General features: G+C 42.0%; 1 protein-coding gene across 3 annotated transcripts in view; it reads right to left on the bottom strand.

Moving 5' to 3' along the window:
* Positions 1–18,386, bottom strand: part of SAMSN1 (SAM domain, SH3 domain and nuclear localization signals 1) — a 104,430-nt gene that overhangs the window by 17,773 nt on the left and 68,271 nt on the right. For all 3 annotated transcript variants that reach the window (XM_056858319.1, XM_056858318.1, XM_056858320.1), the window contains 3 exons: positions 4,516–4,587; positions 3,809–3,964; positions 1,196–1,334 (listed from right to left, as the gene is read on the bottom strand). In XM_056858319.1, coding sequence (XP_056714297.1) covers positions 1,196–1,334; positions 3,809–3,964; positions 4,516–4,587 — 367 coding nt within the window. The remainder of the gene's footprint in view (positions 1–1,195; positions 1,335–3,808; positions 3,965–4,515; positions 4,588–18,386) is intronic.

Consider the following 18,386-nt stretch of genomic DNA (forward strand, 5'->3'; position numbering starts at 1 on the left):
AAGTTACAGTACTGACCTTGATAGACCAATAGCCTGACTCAGAATAAATTAAGCTTCACGTGTTCATGTGTGTTCACATCTGCCATATGAGACCTAACTTGCTGGGTGAGTGTAAGGATTATTGAAATACAATGTACATGAAAGGCTTTGAGCACTCTGAGGCATAACACAAGTATTATTATATTGCAAAATAAAAAAAACTACTTTAAAATGGGCAATGACCACAACCCAGTGCACATCACTGTCCATATAATCTTAATAAAATCACTGAAAGAAAATTTACCTCTGTGTTGGACTGAAGCTAGTAATTTTACATTGCTTTTTTTCAAATTTAAGCATTATAGCATTATTGTCACAACAGTTCTTTCTTGATTGGGGACACCAAAAATTTCAACTATTGGAGTTTAAATAATTCTGTGGGAAAACACTTAAAAAAAATCCTGTCATCTCTAAACAGAGCTCTGTTATAAACTGGAGTGATGTATCATATCTAGTCATGTTCTCTGCTGATGCATTAACGGCTCATTCCTGAGCCTTTCAGCAGCTGGGGATGGTGTGGCCGAGGCACCACAGCGGTGCCTCCAAAGAGGTTTCCCGGCCTCTGAAAAGCTTTAAACAGCCTTTTTGAAATAAAAAAATTCAAAAATGGGGCATTTTCCCCCATTGAAAACAATGAGGCTGCCCCAGGAAAAACCTAGAACAGCAATGCTGTTGCTGGAGGGGGCATTCCTGGCCTGAAAGGGGTCAGGAAGCTGCCTACTGGCTGCTCCACCCCCTGGAACGCCTTGGGAACACCCCCTGGGATGACATTGTGGGGGCTTGCACCAGCAGGAGGTTGAGCCAGTATCCTAGGGTTGCGCTGTTGCGACAGCACAGGGGGCCGGTGTGAATGCCCCAATGCCGGCGTCCGTGCCACTCTTGGTGGTGCAAATGGCCCAGCTGCTGGGACAAGCGGCTCAGACACCGGCGCGGCCACTTGCCCACCTCCTGAGCTCTTTTGGCCCCAGAGCTCAGGAATGGGCTGTAAGGGGGTCAATCTGTTGAGTTAAAGAGATGAGCATACTACACTAGGGGTTCAACTTGATGGCATTTTCTTCCCTTCCCTATCTACAATTCTTTATGATAAATTAAGATATTAACATTGATTAAATCAGACATATTTAAGATGTTAAGTAAATAATGGTTTTGTACTTACTTGACGAGCTCTGACCGCTATTAAGACTATAGAGACTGTCCATGGAGTCACTGGTTTTCAGAGAAGCTTTCTCAGTGTTTGATCCTCCTCCAGGGTCACTGTCTCTATTAGAGCTGGAATCTTCTTTTCCTTCCTCATTCTTTAAAGGAAGGGGAAAGAGTGGTTAAACATTAGAATATATTTGATTAATACAGTTTTCTCTGGATGAGTGTGCATTATCAAAGTAGTCTAGCAGTGTCGAAAAATATGTTAATTCAGTTCACCTCCCTGTTCTTAAACTTGACCAGATTCATTAACATATCCCTAGCTTCCAGGAAATAGGGATGCTTCTGAGTTCCGTCCAAAGTCATATTTAGTGGTAAACTGGAATTATAGAGCAACTGAACTGGGATGAAGCCTGGACTTACTGAAGGTTCTGCTGTGTATTTCAGAGGCTTCCATTGTTTTACGATGTTTTAATTTTTTTGTTTTTAATGTTAGCTGCCTTGGTAGGGTTGCTAGCTCTGGGTTGGGAAATACCTGGGTATTTTGGTGGTGGAGATTGCGGAGGGTGGAATTTATGGAAGGGAAGGACCTCAGCAGGGTACGATGCCATAGAGTTCGCCCTCCAAAGCAGCCATTTCCCCCAGGGAAACTGAACTCTGTAGTCTGGAGATCAATTGTAATACTGGCAGATCTCCAGGCCCCTTCTAGAGGCTGGCAACCCTATGCCTTGGTGGGCCTGACTGCGCACAAAGGCAGCATACAAATTTTGTAAATACATTAAAAAATAGACTTGCCCTCGTGTGTGTAAATAAATAAATACCTTTGCCCTTATTCACATGTTTACTGACACTCTTAGAAACTGAATTATACTATAAGCCCATAGGTGAAGAACTGGTTGTTTGGCTCAAATCAGTATGTGTAATTCAACTGTCATCTTTCTCAGTTGTTAGTCCCCATCTCCTCTGCTTTCTCCCTCTAGCTTCCTTGTTTTTCCTTCATTGCCCAGTCTCAGCCTTCCTTCAGCTTCCTTATCTCTGGGCTTCCTGCCCTTAGCTTCTTTACTCCTTTAGATTTCTTTCCTTAACCTGCCAGCCAACGGAACTCCTATCCCTAAGGCCAAACTCCCCTTTTCCATCACAAATAATAAACATTATCTGCTCCTCATAGCAGCCTTCATTGTCACATGTGATACAAATGTTTCACAATAAAAATGCTTTCCTTTACAAAATTCATGCTGTCTCTAACATTGCTATTGAAACATTTAACCTAGTCTGTTCTTGACATGCATAGTATAGTACTAACAATACACAATAGGATAACACCCTGATTCTAAACCTTGCCCTGATGTCTTTGGCCAAAAACACATGGTCCCTTAACCCACTTCATTCCCCATTTCAGCCAGGATCAAATTTACCTGAGCTGGGGGTGGGGGACTGTACGCATTACCTTGAAAAGCAGGGACGAAACTGTGCCAATCGATCCATGTAAATAGAAAATGCGGGAGCATGAAGTTCCTGTTTAGTTTGGCACACACCTCATGCCCCCGGTGATTGGTCATTTCAAATTGACCAATGAGGGCTTTCCCTGCCCCGGGAAATGACCAATCACTGGGGGCGGGGGTGTTACAAGCTAAAAAGGAACTGTGCATATCTCCTGCATTTTCTGTTTACATGGATGGATTTGCACACAGTTTTGTCCTTTGTTTTCAAGGCAGTGCATACAGTTTTCCCCCAGCCTGGGTCAATTTGATCCTGGCTGAAACGGGGAATAAGATGGGTTAAGGGACCATGCATTTTTGGCCTCTATGTACAGAGTGGGGGACCTCGGCAGTCATGAATGCACAGTCACTTGAAGAGATCTGCTTTTGTCTTCCAGAAACACTTTTCCCGTGGAAAATCTGTGAGGAGCAGGTGAAGACTGCTCAGTTTTGGCCCTTAAAGCCAATAGCTAGAGAAGTCCTATTAGTTCCATCTTGATCTCTCTTCTCCCTCCTCACCATATGCAGTCCACCAGTCTGAATATAGAAGCACCTTCCATCTCTCTCACCCATTCCATCATATGAATCTCTCTGAGTTACCAGCCACTCTGAACCATGACCCAGACAGGGCAAGTCATACTGATTACTCAACAGCAACCACAAGAGTATCTGAACAGTTTCTTACCTCATAAGGAATTGCAAAGAAGAATTTGAGTCTTCCTCACATTTAAAGTAGATTCTTGTTTTGATACTGGTAATGTAGGGAGCTCTTTTATGCAAGCAAGGGCTGTGGGGAGGGAAGCACTCCCACTAAAAGGACATCTTGAACGTTTATTCACTCCGGTTCAATGACGCTTATGTCCAGTAAAGGGATGTACACTTAGCTGGGCATGAAGATCTCTACCCACACATCCAGGCAAACAGAGTGGGTGGGTAGAGAAAGATCCTGAGTTCAAAGCGTATTCTACAACTTTGTTTTCAAGAACTTCTCTAATGTTTGTTGCTGTGTCATAGTGTCTGACCTTTTTAGGGTCCAGAAGTTGCACACAGCTAACTATGAGGCAATGGAATAATTTTCAGAGTAGAAATCTGCAGAAAGCAAGCAGTAAACACACACACGTGATCATAACAGAATTTAGCCATCTGTTTACCATGTCCTCTGAAAGTGCCTTAATGTACTTTTTCCCCATCTTTTTCTTCATGGTCATGGAAATTGCCCGCATTTTCTTTCCAAGGCTTCCTCCATTATTTGTGATTTTATTTTGTCCTTGTTCTCCCCCATCACTGACAGCCTCTGCTTCACAAATCTGTGGTTTTAAAGAAAAATAGAAACTTGTGAAAAATAATACATGTAATGAAAAGCCAGGGGTATATCCAGGAGCAGTTTAATTCTAACATTTACAGGTTGAATGATATGGCCATAGAGTGTTTGGCCAATTATTCTTTTCTAATTCAGATTGAGGTTTGTTTATAGCAGGTGGATTATAAAAGCTCAATTGTAGCCCTAGTTTGTGTTTGGTAGAGTAGCCTAGTTTGTGTTTGGGCATGCTATTGCGGTCTTCCAAAATCATGAATGTGTCATGGATCACAAACAGTATTACAATCAGCTATTACACCACAATGTTGTTCATGCAATGTCAGTCAATATGGCACTCTTTAAGCCAGGACACCTGGAAGAAACATTACACTTGCCCAAGCAGAATTGGGTCTTGGAGTTGGGAAGATCTGTGAGGAAAATCCTGGAGTGGGAAGATCTATTCCTCTATACCCCACAACCAATCATTAGCTGGGAGCTGTGTCATTTTGACAAAGTCAAGAGAACATAGTGTAAAAGAAGTAGATGGTGCAATATACAAACCTCAGATGAATCATCTGGTTTTGATGATGACGGATGTCTGCTATGGTCAAATTTTCCAAAGCTGCTTGCTCGCTATTAAAAAGAAAAGATGTTTACACAAGCAGTCTCATAATTCATTTTATTTTAAAAAGCCATTTGATTCCAAGACACTAGAACTGTACTAAGTGCCCTTTATAGAAATTACTAGGAGGAACATTTATTAATATCTGTCATATATTTGGGGGCCACGGTGATAAAACTCATGGCTGAAGCAATCAGAGATTTGCAGATTTTGAAATTAGAGGTCACCATCTTGCCACTCTCATCCCAACAGAAGGGTTCGCTGTCAATACCACATGGATTCAATCCATGCTGTAAGAGGCCACAAACATAACGGGCAGGTCTAACTGATTCATACAAGAAAGATGAGTCACGTTTGTAATTGTCTGTACACATATAGTACACATAATGTGTGACAAAGTGTTTTTAACTAAGGTTGGAGCATAACAGCATCATTCATTATATCCAAGTTTCTTACAGAAAATTGTTTCACATCAGCCTTATAGGCGCTAAAAGGGCCACATATTATGCCACTTGCATTTCTCCCCCCCATACAATTTTATTTTATTTTAATGAATGCAAACAACCACTAACACATCAAATCATTAAAACATAAACTCAATATAACAATATATATTACATTGCTGGGAAACCCAGGTTTGAATCCCCACTCTGCCATGGAAGCTTGGGCCAGTCACACACTCTTGGCCTAACCTACCTTACAGGGTTGTTGTGAGGATAAAAGGGAGGTGAGAGGAACAACGTTAGCTGCTTTGGGTTCCCAATGGGGAGAAAGGCAGGATATAAAGTAAATAAATAAATAAGGGTTGGTTCTCTTGAGGAGGATGTAAGTCATAGTCAGACTGCAAGGACAGTGCATCTAGGGTTTCACTCAAGCCACAGCAGAAAGAATCCGCGATTTTAACTATGAGACAGACCAAACATTTTTTTATAGATAGACATTTCAGAACAAAAACTTAGTAATGAGTTGCGTAGATTTACATGAAGTACCACCAGGAGCAAAACTGGATGTGGGTTGAGGGACCATAGCACACGCACCATTTCCCTATTCCCCATGCTCTACCCCTCCCCTTCACTCTCTTGTATCTCTAAAAGATCAATAATAACAATGACGACGACGACGACGACAATGATGATAAAACAAGACATGTAGATGGGCTTTGCTGGCAAGGACACAAGATGAATTGTAAAATCTTCCATATCTGTCTTTTCCCTTTTTTTCTTTTTCTGTACCCCTTTTAAAAATGAATAAAATCATTTTTAAAAAGCAGTTGGTTCTCTTGAGGATGATGTAAGCTGCTTGGTGTCTCCATAGCTAAGGTTGCCAACCTCCAGGTACTAGCTGGAGATGTCCTGCTATCACAACTGATCTCCAGCCGATGGAGATCAGTTCACCTGGAGAAAATGGCTGCTTTAGCGATTGGACTCTATAGCTCCACAAACCCCACCCTCCTCAGGCTTTGCCCCCTAAATCTTCTGCTGTTGGCGAAGAGGGACCTGGTAACCCTATTGATAGCTGATTATGGGAGGGGTCAGATAAAAGGTAGATTGAATGTACTAATACGGCTGCTTTCTTATTTCTTGCTTCCCCACTGGCTGACCCATCTCCTTCCAGAAAGTGAAAGTGAACAAATAGAGAAAGTGAACCAATAGCAAGGAGTAGCAGGAGGTATTCCCCCGCCCGAGTTTCTTGTAGGTCCCTACTTGTCTTGTAAATCACAAATTTACTACCTATAGTAGGTCCTATATCTTTTTCACTCATTTGAAAATAAAATGATTGTTGAAATAGTAATAGGCAGTTTAGGAACGGCTTAAATTTATCCTATGCAGACTAATCCTGATATATTTTTTTTATAGCTCACGTTAATCCTAAAGTTCGGGAAGGATAGCAATAATTTCTCATATGGATCAGCAAACCCATATAATCTTACTAGTACGTACATTCCACTGAACTCAATAGGACTGATCTGTGAGTTGATATGTTAAGGTTTACACTGCTGTCCATTGTCTCAAGAATTCTTTAGGAGTCTTAATATGACTTCCATTTGAAATGGAAACTGAGGTTGAGAGAGAGAGAGAGAGAGAGAGAGAGAGAGAGAGAGAGAGAGAGAGAGATATTCAGACTTATAGCTAGCGGCATGATATCTTCTTGGTAGTAGTGATATCTTATAGTCCTACAGTAAAAATCTAAATGCAGGAACAATGCGGGTTAGGCCAATTACATGGGTCCTTTCTAATAAATCATCATCTCACTGGAACAAAGAGAAATAACTGGAAGGATCTGAGCAACTGGCCCCAGTCATAGCCCCCCTGTATTTGCGAACCGTAGGATGTAGGAACTGTGAGCCAGGACTAAGAGTCTAGGGTTGCCTACTCTGGGACATTCCTGAAGATTTGGGGTGGAGCCTGAGTAGGGCAGACTTTTCAGTAGCAAGGGAGCTCAGAGGGTATGCAATTCTACAACATCTGCTCTACAAAGCAGCCATTCCTCCAGGGGAACTGATCTCTGCAGTCTGGAGATCAGCTGTAATTTCAGGAGAACTCCAAACTCCTCCTGAAAGCTGGCAACCCTGCCTAAGACTGCATTTATGTGGAAGTAAGCTTTCCTGAAATCAATGGGATTTTTCTTTCAAGTAGATATTCTTAGGATTTAGGGTGTATGTTTGCAATCTGCATCCTTTTTAAATTATTGGTTCCCTTAATTGAATGTATTCCAGCTGAGTATTTTTATTGGCTAGCTGTTAACCTTTTTGCTTTATATAAAAAAGCTAATGAGAACTGATTAAAGAGCCCTTTAGCCTGTACAGTTAACATTTTATTTAAAGATTTTCTATATTAACTCGATGAACAATATCCTGACAAGTGACAAGGGGCAGCTCAATAGTGTGATATAACACACAGCCCTGAGGATTATGGGTCTATCAAGTAAGATTAACACCTTTTGCTGACTTTTCATCCTTGCTGAATGTGCCCCACAGCATTGTGGATAGATGGGAGAGAAGGAAAGACAACAGACGGCTGGAATTCACAACCCTGCCAGTTAATTTGGAAGCAGGCTTAAGGCACGATACAAATTTAACATCCGACACCTTTCTGTAACATTTCATAATTTCAGCAGCCCTGCTAGGACTCCCCATATATTGCTGATGCGCCAGCGGGCCACTGAGGAGCAGAGGGGAAATAATGCTTATCGCTGCTGTTCTCATAAACAGCTGGAGCTCAGGGAAATCAGTTATTCCTGCAGAGCCTCTGAACACTCTTATATCCTCTCTGAACAGAGGCCTTGGGCTCTTTTGTCATGTACTTCAGCGTTGTTCTATACTTATTAAACATTAATAAGGGCTGCAAGACGGTTTCCACCATTCGAGATAATGGGCTTTGTTCCACAAAACAGCACAAAGCAGGGCTACTTCAGCAATCCTCAGCCTTAACTTTTCTCCATTAAGCAATCAATACAGCTGCCACCTCTTAAAATGCATTCAACCCCCACGACAACGGTATAGGCGGCGGCGGGGGGGGGGGGAGGACCCACTGAAGAACTGAGTACCGTGACAGTTTTGCTTCTACTAGTGCATGTCGGCCACCACATTAAGCTTGGGCGAATACCTGCTTGGTGCAGCCATTGGAGTAATGCGCAAACCTTATTTCCAGCTTCAGGAAAGCTTTTAAAGCAAATGCAAGTCTATTGGAAGAGAATGGGCCATTGATTTTGACATGGGTATTCAGTATCCCATAAAATTAAGTGATTCTTTTTGGCAGAATGGCTGCATTAAGCAAATTAACCTTCTTGAACATAAAAATGTGTTGCCAGAGGGAAAGGGCTGCTTGCCCCCATTAAGAAAGGAGAAGGAGCAAGAATGTAGAGGGCCAAACACTCCCTTTGAGTCTTGACATTTTTTTCTGAGTGGGTGATTCATTGGGGCAATATGCATACAGAAACAAGACTTTTTGGTTAGTTTGTTTGGGCTCATGGCTTTGGCACTAGCGGATAAAAGCAGTCATTTGAATATGGGATAGTTGAATGAGTTTTCCAGCATTTCTCGTTTCTTCTTCTGCCTACAGCTCAATTCATTTATGTGGGCCAAATTGTACTCTCCCCCCCCCCATCCTGTGACTGCATTTACTCCACAGATGTACCTTAACATTAACTCCATAATTTGATAGAGGAATTCACACAATGGATTTTTAGAATATGCTCTTAGGTCTATTTTTATTTGATCACACCCTGATCTGTGATAGATCCAATACTGCCTCATTCTCTGCCATGCACAGTCACTGCCCATAACTTTGATTCCGATAAGCCAACCCTCCTTATTCTACTAAGTGGTATAAAATTGATGGCAAGGACAGTTCCCGGAAATACTGTGGGAAGGCTGGAGACCTTGGCATTGTCTTGGGAAGCTCCCATGTGATTTGCCTGTATCACATGATGCCAACATCCAAGCACTACTAAAATAGTGTGGAAACTGGAAGCATGATGTATTCATAACATATGAAGTGACCTTTAACTGGGAACGTCACGGATTGAACTTGGCACCTTGTATACGCAAAGCAGTATCACTAAGTTGTGAATTCACACGTCGCACTTAAAAGTGTTTTTCAGTCCTTTGCCTGTTGCTGGTGTTATACACATAAAAAACAAACTTGTATCTCATTTCTGAAACAACTGATGGTCAAACCAGAAACTGATTTACATTATAATAGCATTTTGACCTTCTTGTGTTTTACAATGCATGTATGGTTTGGGTCAGAGGATCAATCACTGTTTCTTTCCATGGTTGGAAGATTTTTTTAAACACAAATGTGTTTGTCACTTTTATTTGTGTTGGGGTTTTTTTCTCCTCCTCCTCCTCCTCCTTCACTTTCATCAAATCCTTTGGGAAATCAGCACATAGAACTAAAGCTGCAAACACCTATTAGTTTAGATACTGACATTATTATATTTGCATTTTCAATCCCGGTCTAAATAATCACTAAATCTCCATTGCCGGGAGTGGAGAGGGGACTGTCTGTAGCTCTCTAGAAAAGCGGGTGCTTCTGGAGAGCCGTCCAAAATTCCAGTATCGTATTCTTGAGAAGTAATAATCAGTTTCTAATAATGGTAAAAAAATAACACCGTAATGAGGCCCAAGAAAGCCATTAGCCGTACCTTGTGCTTAGTTAGATTGTTCTATCTAAAGAGTTATCTGTTTAGCTCATTAACATTTGGTGAGGGAAACAGTCCCAGTATGCTCAAGTTAACTCTTCTACCAGCTCAGTTGAAATTAATGCAGGGTGTGTGTGTTTGAGATCAGTGTTATTAGACTGCACCTGTGGTAAATATTCACTTCATTGGCTGTCTGCTGTGAACATGGCCAAGCACAGGGCTTCTTGGACCCCTGAAAACAAAGGATAAATCAGGAGGGGGACTTTTGCTGAACAGAGGAGTTTCATCCACCTGGTTTCATGTCATTGGCCTTTATTTGTCCCCAGTGCAAAATCTTGTCTTTATATAGCCATAAACTCTTTCATCACTGAAAGTACTCCTTTGGAACTAGGTTACAGCCTTACGATAACTGTTGCAAGACTGTAGTAAGCTATTCACATCTCAGATCATCAGCACTATTTTTTTTCCTTTCTGGGTTTTCTCGTTTACACCTTACAAAAATATTTTTGCCGTCATTATCTTCATTATCTTCTTGTCATATTAAAAACTGTGCATAAGAATCCAGAGAACAATGGAATATCTGTTTGACTGGAGGCAGGGAATACATCCACCTAGGGAAAACCTTCAAAAGTAGAATGAACCCTTTTAACAGTCCTTCCCAAATGTCTTTATACCTGTGTGTGTAAAGTGCCGTCAAGTTGCAGCCGATTTATGGGGAGGGTCCGTGGCTCAATGGTAGAGCCTCTGCTTGGCATGCAGAAGGTCCCAGGTTCAATCCCCGGCATCTCCAGTTAAAGGCACTAGGCAAGTAGGTGATGTGAAAGCCCTCTGCCTGAGACCCCGGAGAGCTGCTGCCGGTCAGAGTAGACAATACTGACTTTGATAGACCAAGGGTCTGATTCAGTATAAGGCAGCTTCGTGTGTTCATGACCCCTGATGGGGTTTTCAAGGCAAGAGACTAACAGAGGTGGTTTGCCAGTGCCTTCCTCTGCATAGCAACCCTGGCATTCCCTGCTTAACTTCCAAGATCTGATGAGATCAGGCTATACCATGCTTCCTTCCCTCCCATCTTTATACCTATTTGGATACCTATTTTGAATGCTGTTCTTTTTGTATTCTTTTTGTATTGTTATATTACTTGTATATCTGTTATGTATTCTTGTCAATTTCACAGAGTGATGGTCCCACCAGCTGTATTCACAATCTGTCTTTATTTGCCGGTTACCTTATGATTTATTATTGAGCTGATGAAGCCCTTCGAAACGTGGACGCAAGACTAGCCACACGTTCTCATACCTCTAGACTTGATTTTGAATCCTTTGGACCCTCTCTTTTGGGCTTATATTTATCTCCCGGAACTCCTGGGCGGGATACCTTTTTTGGAGGCTTTGTCCCGGTTGAATGAACTGCTTTGCATTTATGTATGTTTTATTGTGGTTTTGTTCTATTATTGTTTCATATTGTTTTGCATTTGCGTGAGTGGCATGAAGTTAATGCCTCATTAAACCACGTGCTGTATTTCTTTGCCTAATTGGCTTGTATATTGAGCCTTGGTGCTGCCCATTTCCTTAAACTGCTTTAACTCTGGCACAGGTGTTTTCACTTATGATATTTGAGAGGCCAAAGACACCTACATTACCTTAAAATATTTTCATCAAAACGTGTGTGTTGAGAGGTAGAGGAGAGGAAATCTTTAACGAGTTTTCCCCCCAGCACAGATCTAAGTCTAATGGGTTCAATCCTATGGTTATGTGAACAGAAGAAGCGAGATCAACGGGATGTTTTTGTTTCCCCTTTCCTTTTTCAGCCATACAAACCCACTGAAAACTCAAAAGCTGAGAGTCAGGTGACTCATGAAAAAAAGTATCATATGTAGGTTGTCAGAGTATCAACAGTTGAATGAGGAAGATCCACCCGTGTAGGGTGTCTGCCAGCAATTCCATTCACCCAATCAATCCCCAAAGCAATTGTATAACGTCTTAATGTTATTAATAAATATGTATTGGCATCATGGCATAAGCCAGAGTTACACTACAGGAAAACCTGCAATCACAGCTCTTTTGACAGTATACCTGTCTTCATCTACTGTTTCACAAAGGATTTTACTGTGGAAATCAATGTCAAGGTTTGGCATCTAATCCTTACAAATTAACTTCTGTGCTTTTGTACTTTTCCCTGTAGCCCAGTATAGCAGAAAAGTCCATACGGCTGATCACACTGCCCCTTTACAGTTGAGGTGCGCTAGCATTAACAGCTGATCTTACTGTGCTGCATCATAACAGAAGAAGAAGAGTTGGTTTTTATATGCCAAATTTCTCTAAGTTTTTAAGGAAAATCAAACTGGCTTACAATCTCCTTCCCTTCCTCTCCCCACAACAGACACTTTATGGGGTAAGGTGAGGCTGTGTGAGCTCTAAGAGAAATGTGACTAGCCCAAGGTCACCCAGCTGGCTTCATGTGGAAGAGTGGGGAATCAAACCCAGTTCTCCAGATTAGAGTCCACCGCTCTTAACCACTACACCACGCTGGCTCAATGCTCCTAGGCTAACAACAGCCACTATTTCATGGCACCTCTGGTGAGGAAAAAAAAGCATTTGACACTATCTGCCTTCTATGTATCATATTTTTTATCCTTCCTTTTTTCCAGGGAACTCAGGGTGGGATACGTAGTTTTTCCTTCCTCTGTTTTATCTTTTCAACGGCCTTTGAGGCTGAGTGGTACTGAATGGCCCAAAGTCATCCATTGAATTTGATGTTTTTGCAGGGATTTGAACCTAATTCTTCCCAATCCTATACCAAAATTACACAGGTCATAATTTGTACATTTGTATTCCTGAGACTCGCAGTACCATCCTCAGTGGCTCATAATGCTTGCCTTCCTTTCAAAGGCAAGCAGGTCTGCCCTGTATTTGCATATCTGAGCTGGAAAAGAATTCATCTCATCCTCCTTCTCACCTCCCAACACCATCTCCAAGTCACCCGAGCAAGGTGCCCAGTCAAGTAACTGGAAAGAACAAAGAGTCTTCCTCTCTTCTTAATCCCCTCTTCTTGTCTTCTGCCAGCCACTCTAAATTGCTTTGGAAGCACCCAAGATGCAAGGTGCTTCCTGGGAACCTGATAGATTTTGAGACTACAGTTCCAAGGTGCACCTAGTGGCAATTGCCAGTGCAAGGTTTGAGAATCCAGGGTGCAGTCGGAGATGGGGGAAGATTTCTTGTAGCTGCTTGTCCTTCGGCTGCCTGCACATTAATGGTGCTATCAACAATGATAGCAGTACTAATGGCCACCAGTGAAGCCAGATAATTGGGGGTGATTGGATGGAACATTTAGGAATGGTGCTTTTAGGAATGGTGCTTTTCCAGCAAAATATCAGAGTTTACTGAGACCAATTCTGAATCATGTTTTGGAAGCGGAGGATGGGTTGCCCAGGTCTAGAATATAGATCTTAGCCATCCTGGCTATCCAACAGCCTATAAACTTCACACAGTCCTAAACTCTTGATTCTCTGGAGGGGCTTGTTCTGGTGAGTTTGCAATGAGTAAGCAGCATAGCAGAACTGACTTGCTGCCATAGACTGCTACAGTGATTACATCCACAGAAACCACATCCTGCGACTTCACAACAGTGCACATCCGCAGGACTGAAGCATACTGACGCATGTATGGTGTAGTGGTTAGAATGTGGTAGTCCAGCATGTGAAATGCAGGCTAAAAATCCCACATTCATGAAGGTCACTAAGTAGCCTGGCACCAGTCATTATATGTCAGGCTAATCCACACTGCAGGGTGGTTGCAAGGACAAATGAGGTAGGAATTATGAAGCACTTTGCACTCTCAAACTTGTTATGTTATGAAATTCTATAATAAACACAACCAGTTTTCTTTTCATTTACTGGTTATTGCCAGGTGTTCTAAATTTTATTTTGAATTGTGATTTTGAACGTGCACACTGACATATACCAGATTACATATACATACGGCCACGACCTTCCTAAGAAGATAACAATATCTACCTAGCACACTCTCAATGCAATTGTGCTTCATAATTCTTACCTCGTTTATCCTTGCAATCCTTGCAATGAACTTAGAAGGGTATAACTCTGCTTTGGATTGCATTGTCAACTGTGCACGGGATTACAAATTGTGGTAATTTACTCATGAGTTGGATGGAAAAGAAATGTTTTTAGGATCCATCAAGGGTGACAAAAATTCAACTTATTTTGGAGAATAAAAGGAATATGTGAATAGTAATACTGACCCATCTAACTGAGATTTGGGAAGTTTGTCCCTTAGTTCAGAATAGCTTGAATGGAGAAGCAGCACAATTTATGGGAGGGCCAGCCATTATCCTTCCCCTACATTACTCTGCTGAAGAGCCATTGAACTGAACAGGCTTTTGAGCTACAGCATGGTGTCATGTGTAAGAACATAAGAAAGGCCCTGCTGGATCAGACCAAGGCCCATCAAGTCCAGCAGTCTGTTCACACAGCGACCAACCAGGTGCCTCTAGGAAGCCACTAACAAGACAACTGCAGCAGCACCATCCTGCCTGTGTTCCACAGCACCTAATATAATAGGCATGTTCCTCTGATACTAGAGAGAATAGGTATGAAGCATGACCAGTATCCATTTTAACTAATAGCCATGAATACCGCTTTCCTCCATGAATATGTCCACTCCCCTCTTAAAGCCTTCCAAGTTGGCAGCCATCACCACATCCTAGGGGAGTTCCACAATTTAACTATGCGTTGTGTGAAAAAATACTTCCTTTTATCTGTTTTGAATCTGTCACCCTCCACCTTCAACAGATGACCCCGCGTTCTAGTATTATGGGAGAGGGAGAAAAACATCTCCCTGTCCACTCTCTCCAAACCATGCATAATTTTATAGACCTCTATGATGTCTCCCCTTAGCCGCCTTCTTTCCAAACAGCCCTAAGCTTCTTAACCGCTCCCCATAGGACAGTTGCTCTAGTCCCCTAATCATTCCCAGGATTCTAAACTTTTCTAGAAATTCTTCTAATAGAGATTATATTTATTTTTAGGGATGTGCATTCTTTTATGAACTAATAAAAAACAAAATGAAAAATCCGGTTCATTATATTAGCTCATATTAATATTAACTTTTGAAGGCCTTCATTCTAATTTAGTGAGGTTTTTTATGACATCCTTGTTCTTCGTTTTGTCAGTAATGCTTCCTGACTATTGTTAGCTCGGGGAAGACTTCCTGGGTTCTATAGAAGCAACATTCCCAGAGATAACATTGCTTGAGTCAGTTCTGTTCTCTGAGTGTTTTCAGGTTCTTGTAGATGTATTGCAAATTTTTGATACATTGCAAACCACTCCAACAAACAATGTTTTTGATTGACCCTAAGTTGGGTGGGAAGGTGGCATCAATATGTTTTAAATAAAACGATGAAAAATTAAAAAGTCACTGTGTAACTTACTGATAGAGCTGCATGTGACAGAATGTGATGTGTTTATATTATTTATCTACTTTATTTATAGCCTGACTCAAAACAGACCACATTGTATAAAACAGTGTTGTCAGACAGCATAAGGTATCCAGTTCCAGAGGATTAGTCCACGATAGCCAAATAACAAGTAATTATGGATCACTTAAGACTAAGAAATATATTGTAGCAGACGTTTTTGTGAGGCAAGGCCCACTTCTTCAGATCCACTCAATTGACCAATGTAGCCAGTTAGTAACACTCTCTCATGTTATTTGCCATGCATGCAACTAGTGATTATGGAGTTAGACTAGGGCCTGGGAAAACCAGGTTTGACTCCCCGCTTGTGCCATGGAAGCTTGCTGGGTGACCTTGGGCTAGTAATGTATTGTCAGCCCTGACCTTGGCTAGTATTTGGATGGGAGACCTCGAAGGAATACCAGGGTGACACGGAGGCAGGCAATGGCAAACCATCTCTGAACATATCGGGGCTTGAAAACCCTATGAGGTCGCCATAAGTCAGCTGTGATTTGATGGCAAAAAATATGTAACTACTGAGTTCTTGTGCGTTACTCATATTGAATGACATCATTTTAGTGAACATGATCCTTAAATGATTGCTACCAGCCACTAATTTTCCACACCCATTGTCTAAGCACTGAAGACTTCACACCTGACTTCCAAACCTTCCTTAGGGTACTACATACAAATCTCTGTGTCCATCCTTTCCTTCTCTCTACTGTGTTTCTAAATTCCTCTTTTTTTGACTCTCTGCCTTCTTTCTTGCCAAATACAAGTGTCTGGTACCTTTGACTGCCAGGAGTGATCTGGGAAGATAAAATGGCCCTGGAGCAAGCCAAGGGGAGAGGCCCCTACAGCACTACAAGCTGAGATGGCAGAGTTAATCAAGAAAGCAGGACCAACAAATGAGCTGACCTATTGCTCTCTCCTACAAACTAATGGCAACGCAGGAAGAGGCAATTAGTGATCCCCTATCAGACCTGGCATCAGCTATTACTGCTGCTGAAGTCTGAGCCAAGTGGCCCTAGAGTTTGGTTCTGTTTGGTTCAGGCTGTACAAGTAAAGTAGGGTTGCGAGGTCCCTCTTTGTCACTGGTGGGAGGTTTTTGGGGCAGAGCCTGAGGAGGGAGGTGTTTGGAGAAGGGAGGGACTTCAATGCCATAGAGTCCAATTGCAAAAGTGGTCATTTTCTCCAGGTGAACTGATCTCTAGCGGCTGGAGATCAATTGTAATAGCAGGAGATCTCCAGCTAATACCTGGAGGTTGTCATAGGAAAAAACAGCAAGGAGCTCAAAATATGAATACAAGTGTTGTATTATACTAATAAAAAAATGACAAAACATTACTCACAGTGTATAAGTGAAAAACACCACCAGTGCAACAATAATAATACATGCAACGTATAAAGACTCATACAACAAGACAATTAATATATACAATAATATGTGTTATTTCTTCTTTCATGTACGTGGCATTAGGGCTGTTGAAAAAAAATTAGGTAAAATTTGGATTCGGCAAAATTCGGCCCATTTTGATTTGGGAAATGCCGAAGTCTGAACTCCTCCAATTCGGATCCGTGCAATTCGGCACGAGATTCTGAGTTTGGGGGGAAATTCAGCCATTTAAAGCCATTAAAAACACATTCACTCCTTTTCGTGACTCTGGGGGGGGCATGTTTGGAGAATGAGGTACCAAACTTTCAGCGTAGCTTGAGGGGACCCTTCTTGCAAGAACCCCCAAGTTTTGTGAAGATTGGGTCAGGGCACCCCGAGGTATGGGCCCGGAATGGGTCCCCCCATTCACCCATTGGAATAAAGCCATTTAAAGCACATTCATCGCTGGTAACCCTACTTCTGATATCTCTGTAATAAGATAGAGGACCTGAGAGGAGAAAGAGTCGTGGCTTGCTAGAGATTTTAAAAGAGATTAGAAAGGTAGGAGTGTGTGATGTAGGGTGGCCAGATCCCTCTTCGCCACTGGGGGGAGGTTCTTGGGCTGGAGCCTGAGGAGGGCGGGGTTTGGGGAGGGGAGGGTCTTCAAAGCCATACAGTCCAATTGCCAAAGTGGCCATTTTCTCCAGGTGAACTGATCTCTATCGGCCAGAGATCAGTTGTAATAGCAGGAGATCTCCAGCTAGTACCTGGAGGTTGGCAACCCTAGGGTGCTGGCCTGATCTACTTGTAACCTTGAACCTGAGAGAGAGATGTTTAGAGGGTGGATGGCACTCTGTGCGAGTGGAGAAGGGGCGTCACAACTGCCTTACATAGTGCAGCCTGGAGATCTCCTGGAATTTCAACTAATCTCCAGACAACAGATCAGTTCCCCTGGAGAAAATGGCTGCTTTGGAGGGTGAACTGTATGGCATTGTACCTTGCTAAGGTTCCTCTCTTCCCCAAACCTTGCCCTCCCCTCCAGCCTCAAATCTCCAGGAATTTCCCAACCTGGAGTTGGCCAAACAAAACAAGTCTAGTGGAACAACAGATAGTACAACTATCCCACTGGAATTACATTTAAAATGCTGAGCAATCCTATCGTATTTGAACTATATTTTCCTGACTTTGTACTAGTTTGAAACCCTTGTGGAATCAGCAACACTAAGCCATTCCCTCTACATTTTTCTTTCTAAGCACCAGCTTGCTGAAGGCAAGATGCAACGTCAGCATTTGTTAGGCTTCCAAACTTTCTCCTACAAAGACCTGAAGAAGAGATTTACTCATTTTTTACTCATTCTTTACTCATTTAGGATTACATATGGCATGTTTGCTCTGCATAAAGCTGTCATTGACTTAAAAATAAAAATAAAAACAAGCTTCAGATTCCCAAAAAGCTGGGAGGTTGGTTGTGGCTTGAGCATGGGATTGTTTATATGCTATACTATATTCATTGCAGCACCCAACCTCAGGTGATATAAAGCATGCAAAAAAGAACTTTCTGTCAGTTTTATTATTTCTAAAAAGGTTCCCCTTGAAGGAGAAGAGTGACCTTGTTCTGCTGAGCTGACATGTGCCATTGAATTAATGGCTGAGCTTTGCTTTAGGGAAGCTTGCAGAAACATTACAACTCTAGCGGCTGAGTTTGCTGTGCACATTAATCAGGTAAACCAAAATGATGCATCAAACATTCATTTAAAAGTAGTAAAAGTCCTCCCTCCCCTCGCCATACTTAAAAAAGAAATCTTCCTAAGAATTAGTATA

The sequence above is a fragment of the Euleptes europaea genome, chromosome 12 (genome assembly GCF_029931775.1).
Source record: "Euleptes europaea isolate rEulEur1 chromosome 12, rEulEur1.hap1, whole genome shotgun sequence".
NCBI classification, from domain to species: domain Eukaryota; kingdom Metazoa; phylum Chordata; class Lepidosauria; order Squamata; family Sphaerodactylidae; genus Euleptes; species Euleptes europaea.